Source organism: Amblyraja radiata, chromosome 5 (genome assembly GCF_010909765.2).
Source record: "Amblyraja radiata isolate CabotCenter1 chromosome 5, sAmbRad1.1.pri, whole genome shotgun sequence".
In the NCBI taxonomy this organism is placed as follows: Eukaryota; Metazoa; Chordata; class Chondrichthyes; order Rajiformes; family Rajidae; genus Amblyraja; species Amblyraja radiata.
In genome coordinates, this window is record NC_045960.1 from 107,067,743 (window position 1) to 107,080,830 (window position 13,088).

General features: G+C 45.6%; 1 protein-coding gene across 1 annotated transcript in view; it reads right to left on the reverse strand.

The window, feature by feature from the left end:
- The window catches only part of LOC116973657 (prolyl endopeptidase), a 103,336-nt gene extending 90,549 nt beyond the window's left edge, over nucleotides 1-12,787 (reverse strand). The window contains exons 1-2 of the mRNA XM_033021924.1: nucleotides 12,642-12,787; nucleotides 3,650-3,724 (exon numbers count right to left, since the gene is read on the reverse strand). Coding sequence (XP_032877815.1) covers nucleotides 3,650-3,724; nucleotides 12,642-12,680 — 114 coding nt within the window. The 5' untranslated portion in view covers nucleotides 12,681-12,787. The remainder of the gene's footprint in view (nucleotides 1-3,649; nucleotides 3,725-12,641) is intronic.
- Between the last annotated feature and the right edge of the window lie 301 nt (nucleotides 12,788-13,088).

Consider the following 13,088-nt stretch of genomic DNA (forward strand, 5'->3'; position numbering starts at 1 on the left):
ATTGAATTGAAAATTAAAAATATAGTAATATGCTGCATGGTTCTTTTTAGTAGAATAACGATTCACATAAACAGTAGTTACAACACCAAAGCATCAAAAAAATCAGCGCCTCTACTTCCTGAGAAGATTACGGAGAGTCGGTTTGTCAAGGAGGACTCTCTCTAACTTCTACAGCTGCACAGTAGAGAGCATGCTGACCGGTTGCATCGTGGCTTGGTTCGGCAACTTGAGTGCCCTGGAGCAGAAAAGACTATATAAAGTAGTAAACACTGCCCAGTCCATCATCGGCTCTGACCTCACTTCCATCGAGGGGATCTATCGCAGTCGCTGCCTCAAAAAGGCTGGCACTATCATCAAGGACCCACACCATCCTGGCCACACACTCATCTCCCCGCTACCTTCAGGTAGAAGGTGCAGGAGCCTGAAGACTGCAACGACCAGGTTCAGGAATAGCTACTTCCCCACAGCCATCAGGATATTAAACTCAACTCAAACAAAACTCTGAACATTAATAGCCCATTATCTATTTATTTGCACTATCAGTTTATTTATTCATGTGTGTATATATTTATATAATGGTATATGGACACACTGATCTGTTCTGTAGTCATGCCTACTATGTTCTGTAGTAGCAAAGCAAGAATTTCAAGCAATTGAAGCAAAGCAAGAATTTCATTGTCCTATCAGGGACACATGACAATAAACTCTCTTGAATCTTGACATATTAGAAACATAGAAATTAGGTGCAGGAGTAGGCCATTCGGCCCTTCGAGCCTGCACCGCCATTCAATATGATCATGGCTGATCATCCAACTCAGTATCCCGTACCTGGGCCACAAGGGCCACATCTAACTCCCTCTTAAATATAGCCAATGAACTGGCCTCAACTACCCTCTGTGGCAGAGGGTTCCAGAGATTCACCACTCTCTGTGTGAAAAAAGTTTTTCTCATCTCGGTTTTAAAGGATTTCCCCCTTATCCTTAAGCTGTGACCCCTTGTCCTGGACTTCCCCAACATCGGGAACAATCTTCCTGCATCTAGCCTGTCCAACCCCTTAAGAATTTTGTAAGTTTCTATAAGATCCCCTCTCAATCTCCTAAATTCTAGGGTATAAACCAAGTCTATCCAGTCTTTCTTCATAAGACAGTCCTGACATCCCAGGAATCAGTCTGGTGAACCTTCTCTGCATTCCCTCTATGGCAATAATGTCCTTCCTCAGATTTGGAGACCAAAACGGCACACAATACTCCAGGTGTGGTCTCACCAAGACCCTGTACAACTGCAGTAGAACCTCCCTGCTCCTATACTCAAATCCTTTTGCTATGAAAGCTAACATACCATTCGCTTTCTTCACTGCCTGCTGCACCTGCATGCCTACTTTCAATGACTGGTGTACCATGACACCCAGGTCTCGCTGCATCTCCCCTTTTCCTAATCGGCCACCATTTAGATAATAGTCTGCTTTCCTGTTTTTGCCACCAAAATGGATAACCTCACATTTGCAGAGAGTTGTAGAACAAATGAATGAAAGATATGCACAAAAGTAACGATGATGAAGAAAACAGGCCATTGTTAGCTGTGGGCTGGGTGAGAACGGGAACTTGGTGCAACTTGGGTGGGGGAGGGATGGAGGGAGGAGTGCAGGGGTTACTTGAAGTTAGAGAAATCAATCTTGTTTACTCTAACTTCAAGTAACCCCTGCACTCCCTCTCTCTCGATCCCTCCCCCACCCAAGTTACACCAGCTTCCCGTTCTCACCGAGGAAACAGCTAACAATGGCCCGTTTCTTTAATCATCGTTACTTTTTTGCATATCTTTCATTCATTTGTTCTACATCACTGTCTTTATCTCTCGTTTCCCTTTCCCCTGAAGAATCTGAAGAAGGGTGTTGACCCGAAACGTCACCCATTCCTTCTCTGCAGAGATGCTGCCTGTCCCACTGAGTTATTCCTGCATTCTGTGTCTATCTTCGGTTTAAACCAGCATCTGCAGTTCCTTCCTACACATTCAACATATTGCATGCCAGGGTTTGACCTACCTCTCCTCTCTTCCAGCTTTCTTCCCTTCCCCACTAAAATAAAGGGTCTTGACCCAAAACGTCGCCTATCTATGTTCTCCAGAGATGCTCCCTGACCCGTTGAGTTACTCCAGCACTTTGTGTTATAAGATGTGTATCTTGATCGTCTCTGATCAAGTCCATAAAATTTTAAATGGATCTAATCATAAATAATAATTTAAGCCTGGGAGTTCAAATGAGCACATTGCACAGGCATGGCTCACCCCCAAAATATCGAGTCTCTGATCTTAACTGCGGATTTTAAAAAAAGTACAAAAAGTGCCAGCAGAAGAAATTAGCATATTAATTCTGAAGAGGGAGGTCTGAAGAAGGGTCGCGACCCAAAATGACACCCATTCCTTCTCTCCTGAGTTGCTGCCTGTCCTGCTGAGTTACTCCAGCATTTTGCATCTAACATCAATGTAAACCAGCATCTGCAGTTCCTTCCTACACGTATTAATTCTTAAAATGTTTGTATGAAATGTTTTGCTCCTACTTTGGAGAATGCTTTGATTGAAACAGTTAGTAATTTGTTCTGCAATATGTTTGACCTTATTTAAACCCCAGATATTTAATTACAAAAGAGAAAAGCAAACTTGCTATTACATCAGTTCAATACGTCAAACTGACAAGATAGTTGTGTGTGGGTTACAGCTGATGCGTGATCCAGAAAGGGAAATGGATGGAGTCCAATATATACAGAATACGAAATAAACCAAAAAACATTGGCACAGCGGTAGCGTTGCTCCCTTACAGCGCCAGAGACCTGCGTTTGATCCTGACTATGGGTGCTGTCTGTACAAAGTTCGTACATTCTCCCCATGACCCACGTGGGTTTTCTCCGTGAAGCTTTGGTTTCCTCCCACACTCCAATGACATACAGATTTGTAGGTCAATTGTCTTGATATAGATTTAAATTGTCCCTAGTGTGGGTAGGATAGTGTTAGTGTGTAGGGATTGCTGGTCGGTGTGGACTTGGTTGGCTGAAGTGCCTGTTTCTGCAGTGTATCTCTAAACAAAACTAATGAATTTAACCCAGCGTGTTTGTGCTGGTACATTGGTAGAATTATCCAATTAGTTTTAGTCCCTCAATCTTCACCTGGAACCCAGACATATAATTCAATTCTATTTTAAGCATCTTTAAAACGGCTTTGAACACTTTTCCAGGAACTGTAAATCTTAATTTTCAATAATGATGAATCTAAATTTAGTTTTTTTCTTTCCTCAACAAAAAACATAAATCTAAAATGCAAACTTAGACAAACTATATATTCAATAATGATTGTATTTAAATGTTTTAACGGTGTCTACATTGTCACGTGTGTACCATACAGCTCAGCACGACTAACCCAGTGGTGCATAAACAAAATCTCCCGGTTAGTACAGATGTACAGAACAGCTCCATATGGTCCATATGCAAGAGCGGCCATTTTACAGTCCCAGCCGCAGCTGGCCAAAGGCCTGTTGCAGCCGTCGCCTCCATTTTGATTGTCCTGCAAACCAATGTCCCTCTCCACGCAGGTCTTGTACACACCTGTCTTTCATTATTTATAAATCCTTTCAGGAATGTATTAAAAATGATAATTTATTTACCTTAGTCTCATCACTATCAGGATTTTCCAGCCATCTATAGGGGTCAGCAATTTTACAGCCATGATAGTCATCACTCTGTCAACAGATAATAACAATAATTAATGAAATAAATCCTCATTATGGCACTTTAATTTTGCATACTTGTAGTCATAGATTCATACCGCATGGAACCATGCCTTTCAGCCCACTCCGACCAACATGCCCAATCTACACCCGATCCACATGCCTGCATTTGGCCCATATACCCCTCTAAACCTGTCCTATCAATGTACCTGTCTAAATGTTTCTTAAATGTTGCAATACTACCTGCCTTAACTACCTCCTCCAGCAGCTCGTTCCTTATACCCACCACCCTTTGTGTAAAATAGTTTGTTTCAGTTTAGTTTCATGTAACGTGTACCGAGGTACAGTGAAAAGCTTTTGTTGCGTGCTAACAAGCCAGCAGAAAGACAATACATGATTACAATCGAGCCATTCGCAGTGTACAGATACATGATCAGTGAATCACTTTTAGTGAGAAATGTTGCTGTAGGAGTAGAGATTTAAAAGTGAGGAGCAATTGTAATATGTGATTGTAGATCTGCATCTGTGGTTAGCGCACAAATAGTCGCCTGGGTTGAGTGCCATCTTGGAAGCAACCCTCAGGTTCCAATTAAATCTCTCCCCCCCCCCTCACCTTAAACCTATGTCCTCTGGTTCTCGATTACCCTACTCTGGACATAGAAACATAGAAAATAGGTGCAGGAGTAGGCCATTCGGCCCTTCGAGCCTGCACCGCCATTCAATATGATCATGGCTGATCATCCAACTCAGTATCCTGTACCTGCCTTCTCTCCATACCCCCTGATCCCTATAGCCACAAGGGCCACATCTAACTCCCTCTGAAATATAGCCAATGAACTGGCCTCAACTACCTCTGTGGCAGAGAATTCCAGAGATTCACCATTCTCTGTGGACAAGTGTCTACCCGATCTATTCCTCTCATGATTTTGTTTCTTTAAAATGATTTTTTGCTGATCTAATAATTCTACACAAACACTTACTGATTTTGCAAATCAAAATGTTTACAAAATCTGTAATATTCAGATACACTCAACTAAATTCACATTTTTGTAAAAATATTTTCAGTGTGGACTGCATAAAATGTAGTAAGCATCAACCTAGCAATTTACATAAAAAGAGTTCCTGGATTTCACACCAATGCCTGTGGTCAAAGTAAAGTTTGCTCCATTTATTCACCCCTTTCTTTTCTCCTCTATACTTCCGCCACTACTACCCCCTTCTTGTCAAGGACTAATCCACGTCAAGAGATGCCATTTCTCCACCTTGGAGACACGGCCCAGAAAGTTAATGGATTAGGTATAATTTAAATATGAACGATAAATTAGTCATAGAATTATACAGTATGGAAACAGGCCAGCTTGCCCACACCGACCAACATGCCCCATCTACACTAGTTCAGTTTATAGATACAGCGCAGCCCGAGTGAGCGCCAACCAGCGATCCCCACACACTAACACTATCCTACACACTAGGGACAATTTTCATTTACATCAAGCCAATTAACCTACAAATCTGGACGCCTTTGGAGATGTACTGGCCTGCCTCCTGCCCATATCCCTCCAAACCTATCCTATCCATGTAGCTAAGATAGACACAAAAGGCTGGAGCAACTCAGCAGGTCAAGCAGCATTTCTGCAGAAAAGGAACAGGTGGCATTTTGGGTCGAGACCCTTCTTCAGACTCTGCAGTTCCTCCCATCTGTATCCATGTAGCTGTCTAAATGTCTCTTAAATGTTGTGATAGTACCTATTGATTAATAGTCTGAAGAAGAGTCTCGACCCAAAACATCGCCTATTTCCTTCACTCCATAGATGCTGCCTCACCCGCTGAGTTTCTCCAGCATTTTTGTCTACCTATTGGTTACATTAATTAGTTAGCATATATGAGTTTTCAAATTAAAGACATGTTTTTTTCCATGTATTATGGTTGCTTTCAATTACAACATTAGAAATTTGCAAGGATATGTTTAAAACTACAGGAAAAAAAGGGTTTTCAATGATGGTTCAAACAGTATCACAGTCAATTTCTGCCTCAACTATAATGGATGCACTTAGATCTCTGCAATTGGTTTTGATTTTATGCACTGAATTAGTTATCTATTTTCATTGTTGACAAACCAATGGTGTTCTGAAGCCTGGCAGATCTTTCTAATAGTCACTCCAGGAACAAGATGATAGTTTGAAAGCTCAGTGTGCCAATGTTCAAGGATGATATTTTCTTACATGTAATCAGTGCAAGATAACATCTAACAATCCTATCAAGTTACAAGGATATGTGTAGGGAAGAACTGCAGATGCTGGTTTAAACCGAAGACAGACACAAAAAGCTGGAGTAACTCAGCGGGACAGGCAACATCTCTGGAGAAAAGGAATAGGTGATGTTTCAGGTCGAGACCCTTCTTTAGACTGAGAGTCAGGGGAAAGGGGAACGAGAAATATAGACTGTACAGGAGCAATTGCAGAGGGCGTGCAGCATGAGAGTGTTGCAGAGCTCTCGTCGGAGAGAAGAGAACTTCTTCAAAGTAGGCATACCTTGAGGATAGTTCGCAGTTGAGCAGACAAAATGTGTAGGGAAGAACTACAGACGAGAGCAACACTCTCTGTTGCTGCACCCTCTCTGTGATTTCTCCTAAGTGCCAACTATATCTCTTGTTCTGACTCTTCTGACTCAGTTTGAATAAGGGTCTCTACCCGAAATGTCACCTATTCTTCAGAGATGCTGCCTGACCTCCTGAGTTACTCCAGCTTTTTGTGTCTGTCTTAAGTTACAAGGATAGATTGTATAAGGTCTGCTACTGCCTTGCCATGGTGGATTGTGGACATGCAATTAACAAGCACCCTTAGTTCCAGAGCCTTTCTGGATTATCCGTTTTGCCAGATCAACAAAGGTCTTGGCCTCCGAGATATCGGTCTTGACATTGGCTATGGGAACGGATCTGCCGGCTCCGGCCGGTCGGGAGTCACAGAGCCCCGGCCGCAGGGGGCAAAATAGGCCATGGCTGTCGGCAATGGGAACTGATCTGCCGGCTCCAGCCGGGCTGGAGCTCCAAATCCCCGGCTGCAGGGGGCAAATTTGACCCGCTGATCTGCGCGGAAGCTCCAGATCGGGAACGACTGCCTCACCCAGCCTAGGCGCCACAATTTAGGGGGGGGGGAGGGGGAACGGACTTCCACGGGGGTGGGGGGGATTTAAAGTGCTCTCTGTAATTTTGTCCAGATTAAAGAAACAACCATTACTGGAAAATGGATGATGGACCTGGATGGACCTATAGATTATCTTTGAGTAAAACACAAAAGCAAAGTATATACTGGATATCTATTATGCTTGCAGAAGATAGCTAACATTTTGAGCAATCCAATTTTTTCATGAACTGAAAATCATGAGAATATTATAAAATGGGAAAAGAAGGTTTTTCTTAATTGATTGCCGTTTCATTATCTGGACATTGCTGACATGGCAAGCTTTCATCCAGTTGGCCAAGACGGTCTGAGCATGTGTTCAGCAAAACAGTCGCCGAGTCTACGCTCGGTCTTGCCGATGTCAGGAGGCTATGATCGGGAACACCACATGCAGGAGATGATGTTAGAGAAGGTGCATGTCTACCCTGGAAGGGCTGCTGGGTTCCCTGGATGAAGGCGAGGGAGACTGTATAGGGATAGGTTTTACATGTCCCCGACAACTCTTATTCTCACCAACTTCTACAGATGTGCTGCCGCGTAAAGCATTTTATCGGGATGCATCACAGCATGGTTTGGGAACAGCTCCATCCAACACTGCAAAAAATTGCAGAGAATTGTGGACGGAGCCCAGAACGTCAACAAACCAACCTCCCTTCCATTGACTTCTTTTATACCTCATGCTCCCTCGGCAAGGCCAGCAGCATCATCGAGTCGCAACCTGACCATCCTTCTTCACCCCTCCCATCGGGCAAGAGGTTTTGAAGTGAGAAAACGCACAACTCCAGATTCAGGGACAGTTTCTTCCCAGCTGTTGTCAGGCAACTAGAGAGCAGTCCAGAACTACTTTCTACATCATTGGAGATCCTCAGACTATCTTTAATCTGACATTTCTGGCTTTATCTTGCACTAAATGTTATTCACGTTATACCTTTTATCATGTATCTGTACACTGTGAATGGCTCGATTTTTACCATGTATTGTCATTCCGCAGACTGGTTAGCACGCACCAAAGGCTTTTCACTGTACCTCAGTACACGTATCAATAAACTAAACTGCATATCAGTTGATGGAAAGGGTTTAATGCTCAATGGAATGACAGTTGCTTGGTATAACAGATCAACCTAACCAAAATAAAACTGAGGGGAAAAAAGCATAAAAAGCAATAAAGTGCATCTGAAAGACAAAGGTTTATGAATAATGAAGGCTGATAAAGGTTGTGGAAAAGATGAGAAAATGGGTTGACTGAAGATCTGTGGATCGGGCATTAAATTAGCATTGAATGTTGATGCAAAGAATAACTCCTTCGAGAAATGCTGATTTTCCATAGATGTTTTGTTTAGTTCATTGCCATGTGTAGTGAAAAGCTTTTGTGCCGTGCTATCCCGTCAGTGGAAAGATGATTACAATCGAGCCATTTACAGTGAATCGATATATAAGGGAATAACGTTTAGTGCAAGGTAAAGTCTGACCAAGGATTGTCCGAGGGTCAACAATGAGGAAGATAGTAGTTCAGCTGATTGAAGCTTATCGGCCTATTGGGCATTCATAGGTTTGACCAGAAGCAACAATTTTACATCCATAACATTGGCTTGTCTGTCGCTTCTGATCATTATTCCAAATTATATTTTCAATTTGCATTTCAGATTTCTAGTTATTATTCCTATTTTAATTATACCCTGGATACTTCCTTTTTATAGAGTCTGAAGAAGGATCCCGACCCGAAACATCACCCATTCCTTCTATCCAGAGATGGTGCCTGTCCCGCTGAGTTACTCCAGCATTTTGTGTCTACCTTGATACGATTAATGTTTTTTCATGTCTTTATTTTCAATAAGGACAAAACTTTGAAATACTAACTGCCCACTATTGCTGAATGGCTATATTCAAATCTTTCTGGATTTGTTCCAAAAATCCACCACTAGTTGTGCACGTTTTTGGAGCCCAGCACAGTCTGACGTTATTCAATTAGATCGTTTTTGAATCAAACTTTTGCGACATCTACCTGCCTTTGATACATATTTCTAAACATCATCCCAGCTTCCTTTGAAGGCTCAGGAAGTTGGGCATGTCCCCAACAACTCTCACCAACATCTACAGATGTGCGTTTTATCAGGATACATCACAGCATGGTTTGGGACCAGCTCCGTCCAAGACCGCAAGAAATTGCAGAAAAAGCCCCGGCCATCACACAAATCAACGTCCCTTCCATTGACTTCATTGACACCGCACCCTTCCTCGGCAAGGCCACCAGCATAATCGCACTCCCTCTCCTCCCCTCTCCCATGGGGGGAAAAAGGCATAGACGTGTGAAAACACGCATCTCCAGAGTCAGGGACAGCTTCTTCCCAGCTGTTATCAAGCAAGTGAATCATACTGCCAACAACAAGAGCGGTCCTGAACTGCTATCTACCTCATTGGAGAACATCAAACTATCTTTTAATGTACTTTACAGGACTTTATCTTGCACTAAATCCTATTCATGTTATTCCCTTGATCCTGTATCTGTACACTGTGAGTGGCTGGATTGTAATCATGTATTGTCTTCCTGCTGACTGTTCAGCACGCAACAAAAGCTGTTCACTGTACCTCGGTACACGTGACAATAAACTAAGCTAAAACAAAAATCAACCATGTCTTGTACATTTCTCGTCACCAGCTTCCTTAGTCCAACAAAAGAGATGCTCCCAGATTTCACTCCTGAATGATCAAGCTCTAATTTGGGCTGGATCTGCTGATTAAATTAAATTTACCCGTTCTTTATCAAATACTTTTGTCATTCGAAAGAGCCCATGGGGTACCCAGAACTATTTTAGTTTAGTTTATTATTGTCGTTTGTACCAAGGTACAGTTAAAAGCTTTTTGTTATGTGCTATCCAGACAGCGAAAAGACTATACATAATTACAATGACGCCATCCACAGTACACTTGCAGGATAAAGGGTGTCATGTTTAATGCAAGATAAAGTCCAGTCTGATTAAAGATGGTTTGAAGGTCTCCAATGAGGTAGACGGGAGGTCAGGACCACTCACAAGCCATCAGCACCTAAGTTAAAGAGAAAGGTTGAACAAGTTAGGTCTTTATTCTTTGGAGCGCAGAAGGTTAAGGGGGGACTTGATAGAGGTCTTATGAGAGGGATAGACGTGGATAAGCTTTTTCCATTGACGTGGATAAGCTTTTTCCATTTCAAACAAGAGGGCATGATTTGAGAATTAAGGGACAGAAGTTTAGGGGTAACATGAGGGGGAACTTCTTTACTCAGAGAGCGGTAGCTGTGTGGAATGAGCTTCCAGTGAAAGTGGTGGAGGTAGGTTCGATTTTATCATTTAAAAATAAATTGGATAGGTATATGGACGGGAAAGGAATGGAGGGTTATAGATCTTATAGAAACTTACAAAATTCTTAAGCGGTTGGACAGGCTAGATGCAGGAAGATTATTCCCGATGTTGGGGAAGTCCAGAACAAGGGGTCACAGTTTAAGGATAAGAGGGAAGTCTTTTAGGACCGAGATGAGAAAATCATTTTTTACACAGAGAGTGATGAATCTGTGGAATTCTCTGCCACAGAAGGTAGTTGAGGCCAGTTCATTGGCTATATTTAAGAGGAAGTTAGATGTGGCCCTTGTGGCTAAAGGGATCAGGGGGTATGGAGAGAAGACAGGGATGGGATACTGAGTTGGATGTTTAGCCATGATCATATCTAATGGCGGTGCAGGCTCGAAGGGCCGAATGGCCTACTGCTGCACCTATTTTCTATGTTTCTGTTATGGTCTGAGTGCAGGTAGATGGGACTAGGTGAGAGTAAGTGTCTGGCACGGACTAGAAGGGCCGAGATGGCCTGTTTCCATGCTGTAATTGTTATATGGTTATATATAAGCTGGTGAGAGGATGTTTCAGTTGCCTGATAACAGCTGGTGAAAAACTGTCCCTTGAATCCAGAGGTGTGTGTTTTTACACTTTTGTACCTCTTGCCTGAAGGGAGAGGGAAGAACTGAATGCAGTACTTCAAAAAGGGGCCGAAGTGAAAGACAATATTCTCTGAATGAAACATCACCTATCCATGTTCTCTAGAGATGCTGCCTGACCTCCTGAGTTACTCCAGCACTCTGTGTCCTTTTGTGTGTTAACCAGCTCCTGCAGTTCCTTGCCTCTACAATATTCTCCACCTTGAATTCCAATCCCCTTGAGATAAAGTCCATTACCAAATTAGCAGTTTTGCTTGTTATTTGCACCTGTGCACTAGCTTCTGCCGATTTATTTTCACTTTTTCATCTCTCTGGTTCTTCCTGATTCCCAGTTTATGACATATAGATTCTTATTTCTTACCATAATTAAAAGTTAAACATCCCAAACATCAGAATTCATCTTACCCTCCAACAAACACCCAGGTCGCCGTAACCCTGTTAACAACATCCCAGCCCCTCCAGGTCAGGTTTCCGAGTCATCTCCGTGTCAGCTTCAACCCTACATGGCTCTCACCTCTCCCTCACAAAGATTTCAACACTCTGGAGAAAACACTCCTGAATTACAAGAAAGCCTCTTAACCTCCGTCCCTCGAAATACAAGATTTCCCCCCCACAAATCTTCCACAGCCCCCAAACACCCAACCGCTATTTGCCCAGTGCCACCCCACCACATTCCCCGGGGGAACACAAGAGTCAGGGAAATGTGGGGAGGGGGTTGGGGCAAGGATCAAGGGTGGAAGGGGTGAGGGACATTGGTGGGAGCGCGGAATTGAAGATGGGGGTTAGAGAGGGGGAGGAAGATGGGTAGAAGGGATAATGGGAGTGGGGGGGGCAGGGAGGATGGGGCTAGGAAGATAGGATAGGGTGGGGGCGTGGGGATAAAGGGAGGGAATGGATGGATCTGAGGTGAGGGGGTTGGGGGGGGGGAGGAAAATGATTGGGGTTTGGGGGGGATGGAGTTGGGATGGGGTGGTTGGAGGGGGATGGAGTTGGGGGATGGAGTTGGGGTGGGGGGAGGGGGATGGAGTTGGGTGGGGGGGGTGGGTGTTTGGTGGGTTGGGTGGGGGATGGAGTTGGGTGTGGTGGGGGGGGGTGGCGTTGGGGTGGGGGGGGGGGATGGCTTGGGTTGTGGGGGGGGCTGGCGTTGTGGGTGTGGGGTCGTGGTGCTGGCGTTGGGGTGGGGGCTGGATGAGTTGGGGGGTGGGGATGCTGGGTTGGGTGGGGTGAGGCTGGTGGATGGAGTTTGGGTGGGGGTGGGGATGGATTGTTGTTTTGGTGGTTTTGGCTGGCGTTGGGTGGGGCTGTTGGCGTTTGGTTGGGGATGGTCTGGATTGGGTGTGGATGGGGATGCTTTGGGTGTTGGGGCCGGGGTTGGCTTTGGGTGTTGGGGCTTTGCTGGCTTTCGGGTTGGTTTTGGCTGGGTTGGGTGTGCTGGGTTGGGTGGGGGGGTTGTGGGGCTGGCTTGGCTGGGGGGCTGGCTGCGTGTTGTTGGTGGTCTGGTTGTGCTTTGTGTGGGGTGGGCTGGGCTGGGTGGTTGGGCTGGCGTTGGGTTGCGATGTGTGGTGGGGCGTGTTTGGGGTGGGGTGGGGGGGGTGAGAGGGTGGGTTGGGGTTGCGGCGCGGCCATCTGCACGGCTGCCAGAACAAAGCCGCGGTGGGCGGGCGGGCGGGAGACAGACCCCTGGCCCCGGCCAGAACCCCGACCCTCAGCCCGGGCTGGTGCTGGTGCTGGTGCTGGTGCTGGTGCTGGTGCGGCCGCTGCCCCCGCCGTGCCCCCGGGTCACACTCACGCCGTCGAGCCGCTGGGCCTCCGGGTAGGGGATCGCCATTTCCTCGCCGTCTGGGAGCGCGCACCGACCCAACCGCCACGCCACGCCGCTCCGCCCGGCTTGACCGCGAACGTACTCACGTCACCCGGCGTGACCGCGCACGTACTCACGTCACCCGGCGTGACCGCGCACGTACTCACGTCACCCGGCGTGACCGCACACGTACTCACGTCACCCGGCGTGGCCGCGCACAGGCAGCGTCGACGGGCGTGACCACGCACGTAGTTGCGTCAGTGAACGTGAGCGCGCACGCCATCCGCTCAGGTCGGGTCGGGGTTACTGAATGTGGGGATGGGGATGGAGTATCTTTGGTTGTGTCCGCTCACAACATCCCCACATCCCCCCCATCCCCATATCCCCCCCATCCCCCCATATCCCCATACCCCCCCCATCCCCATATCCCCCCCA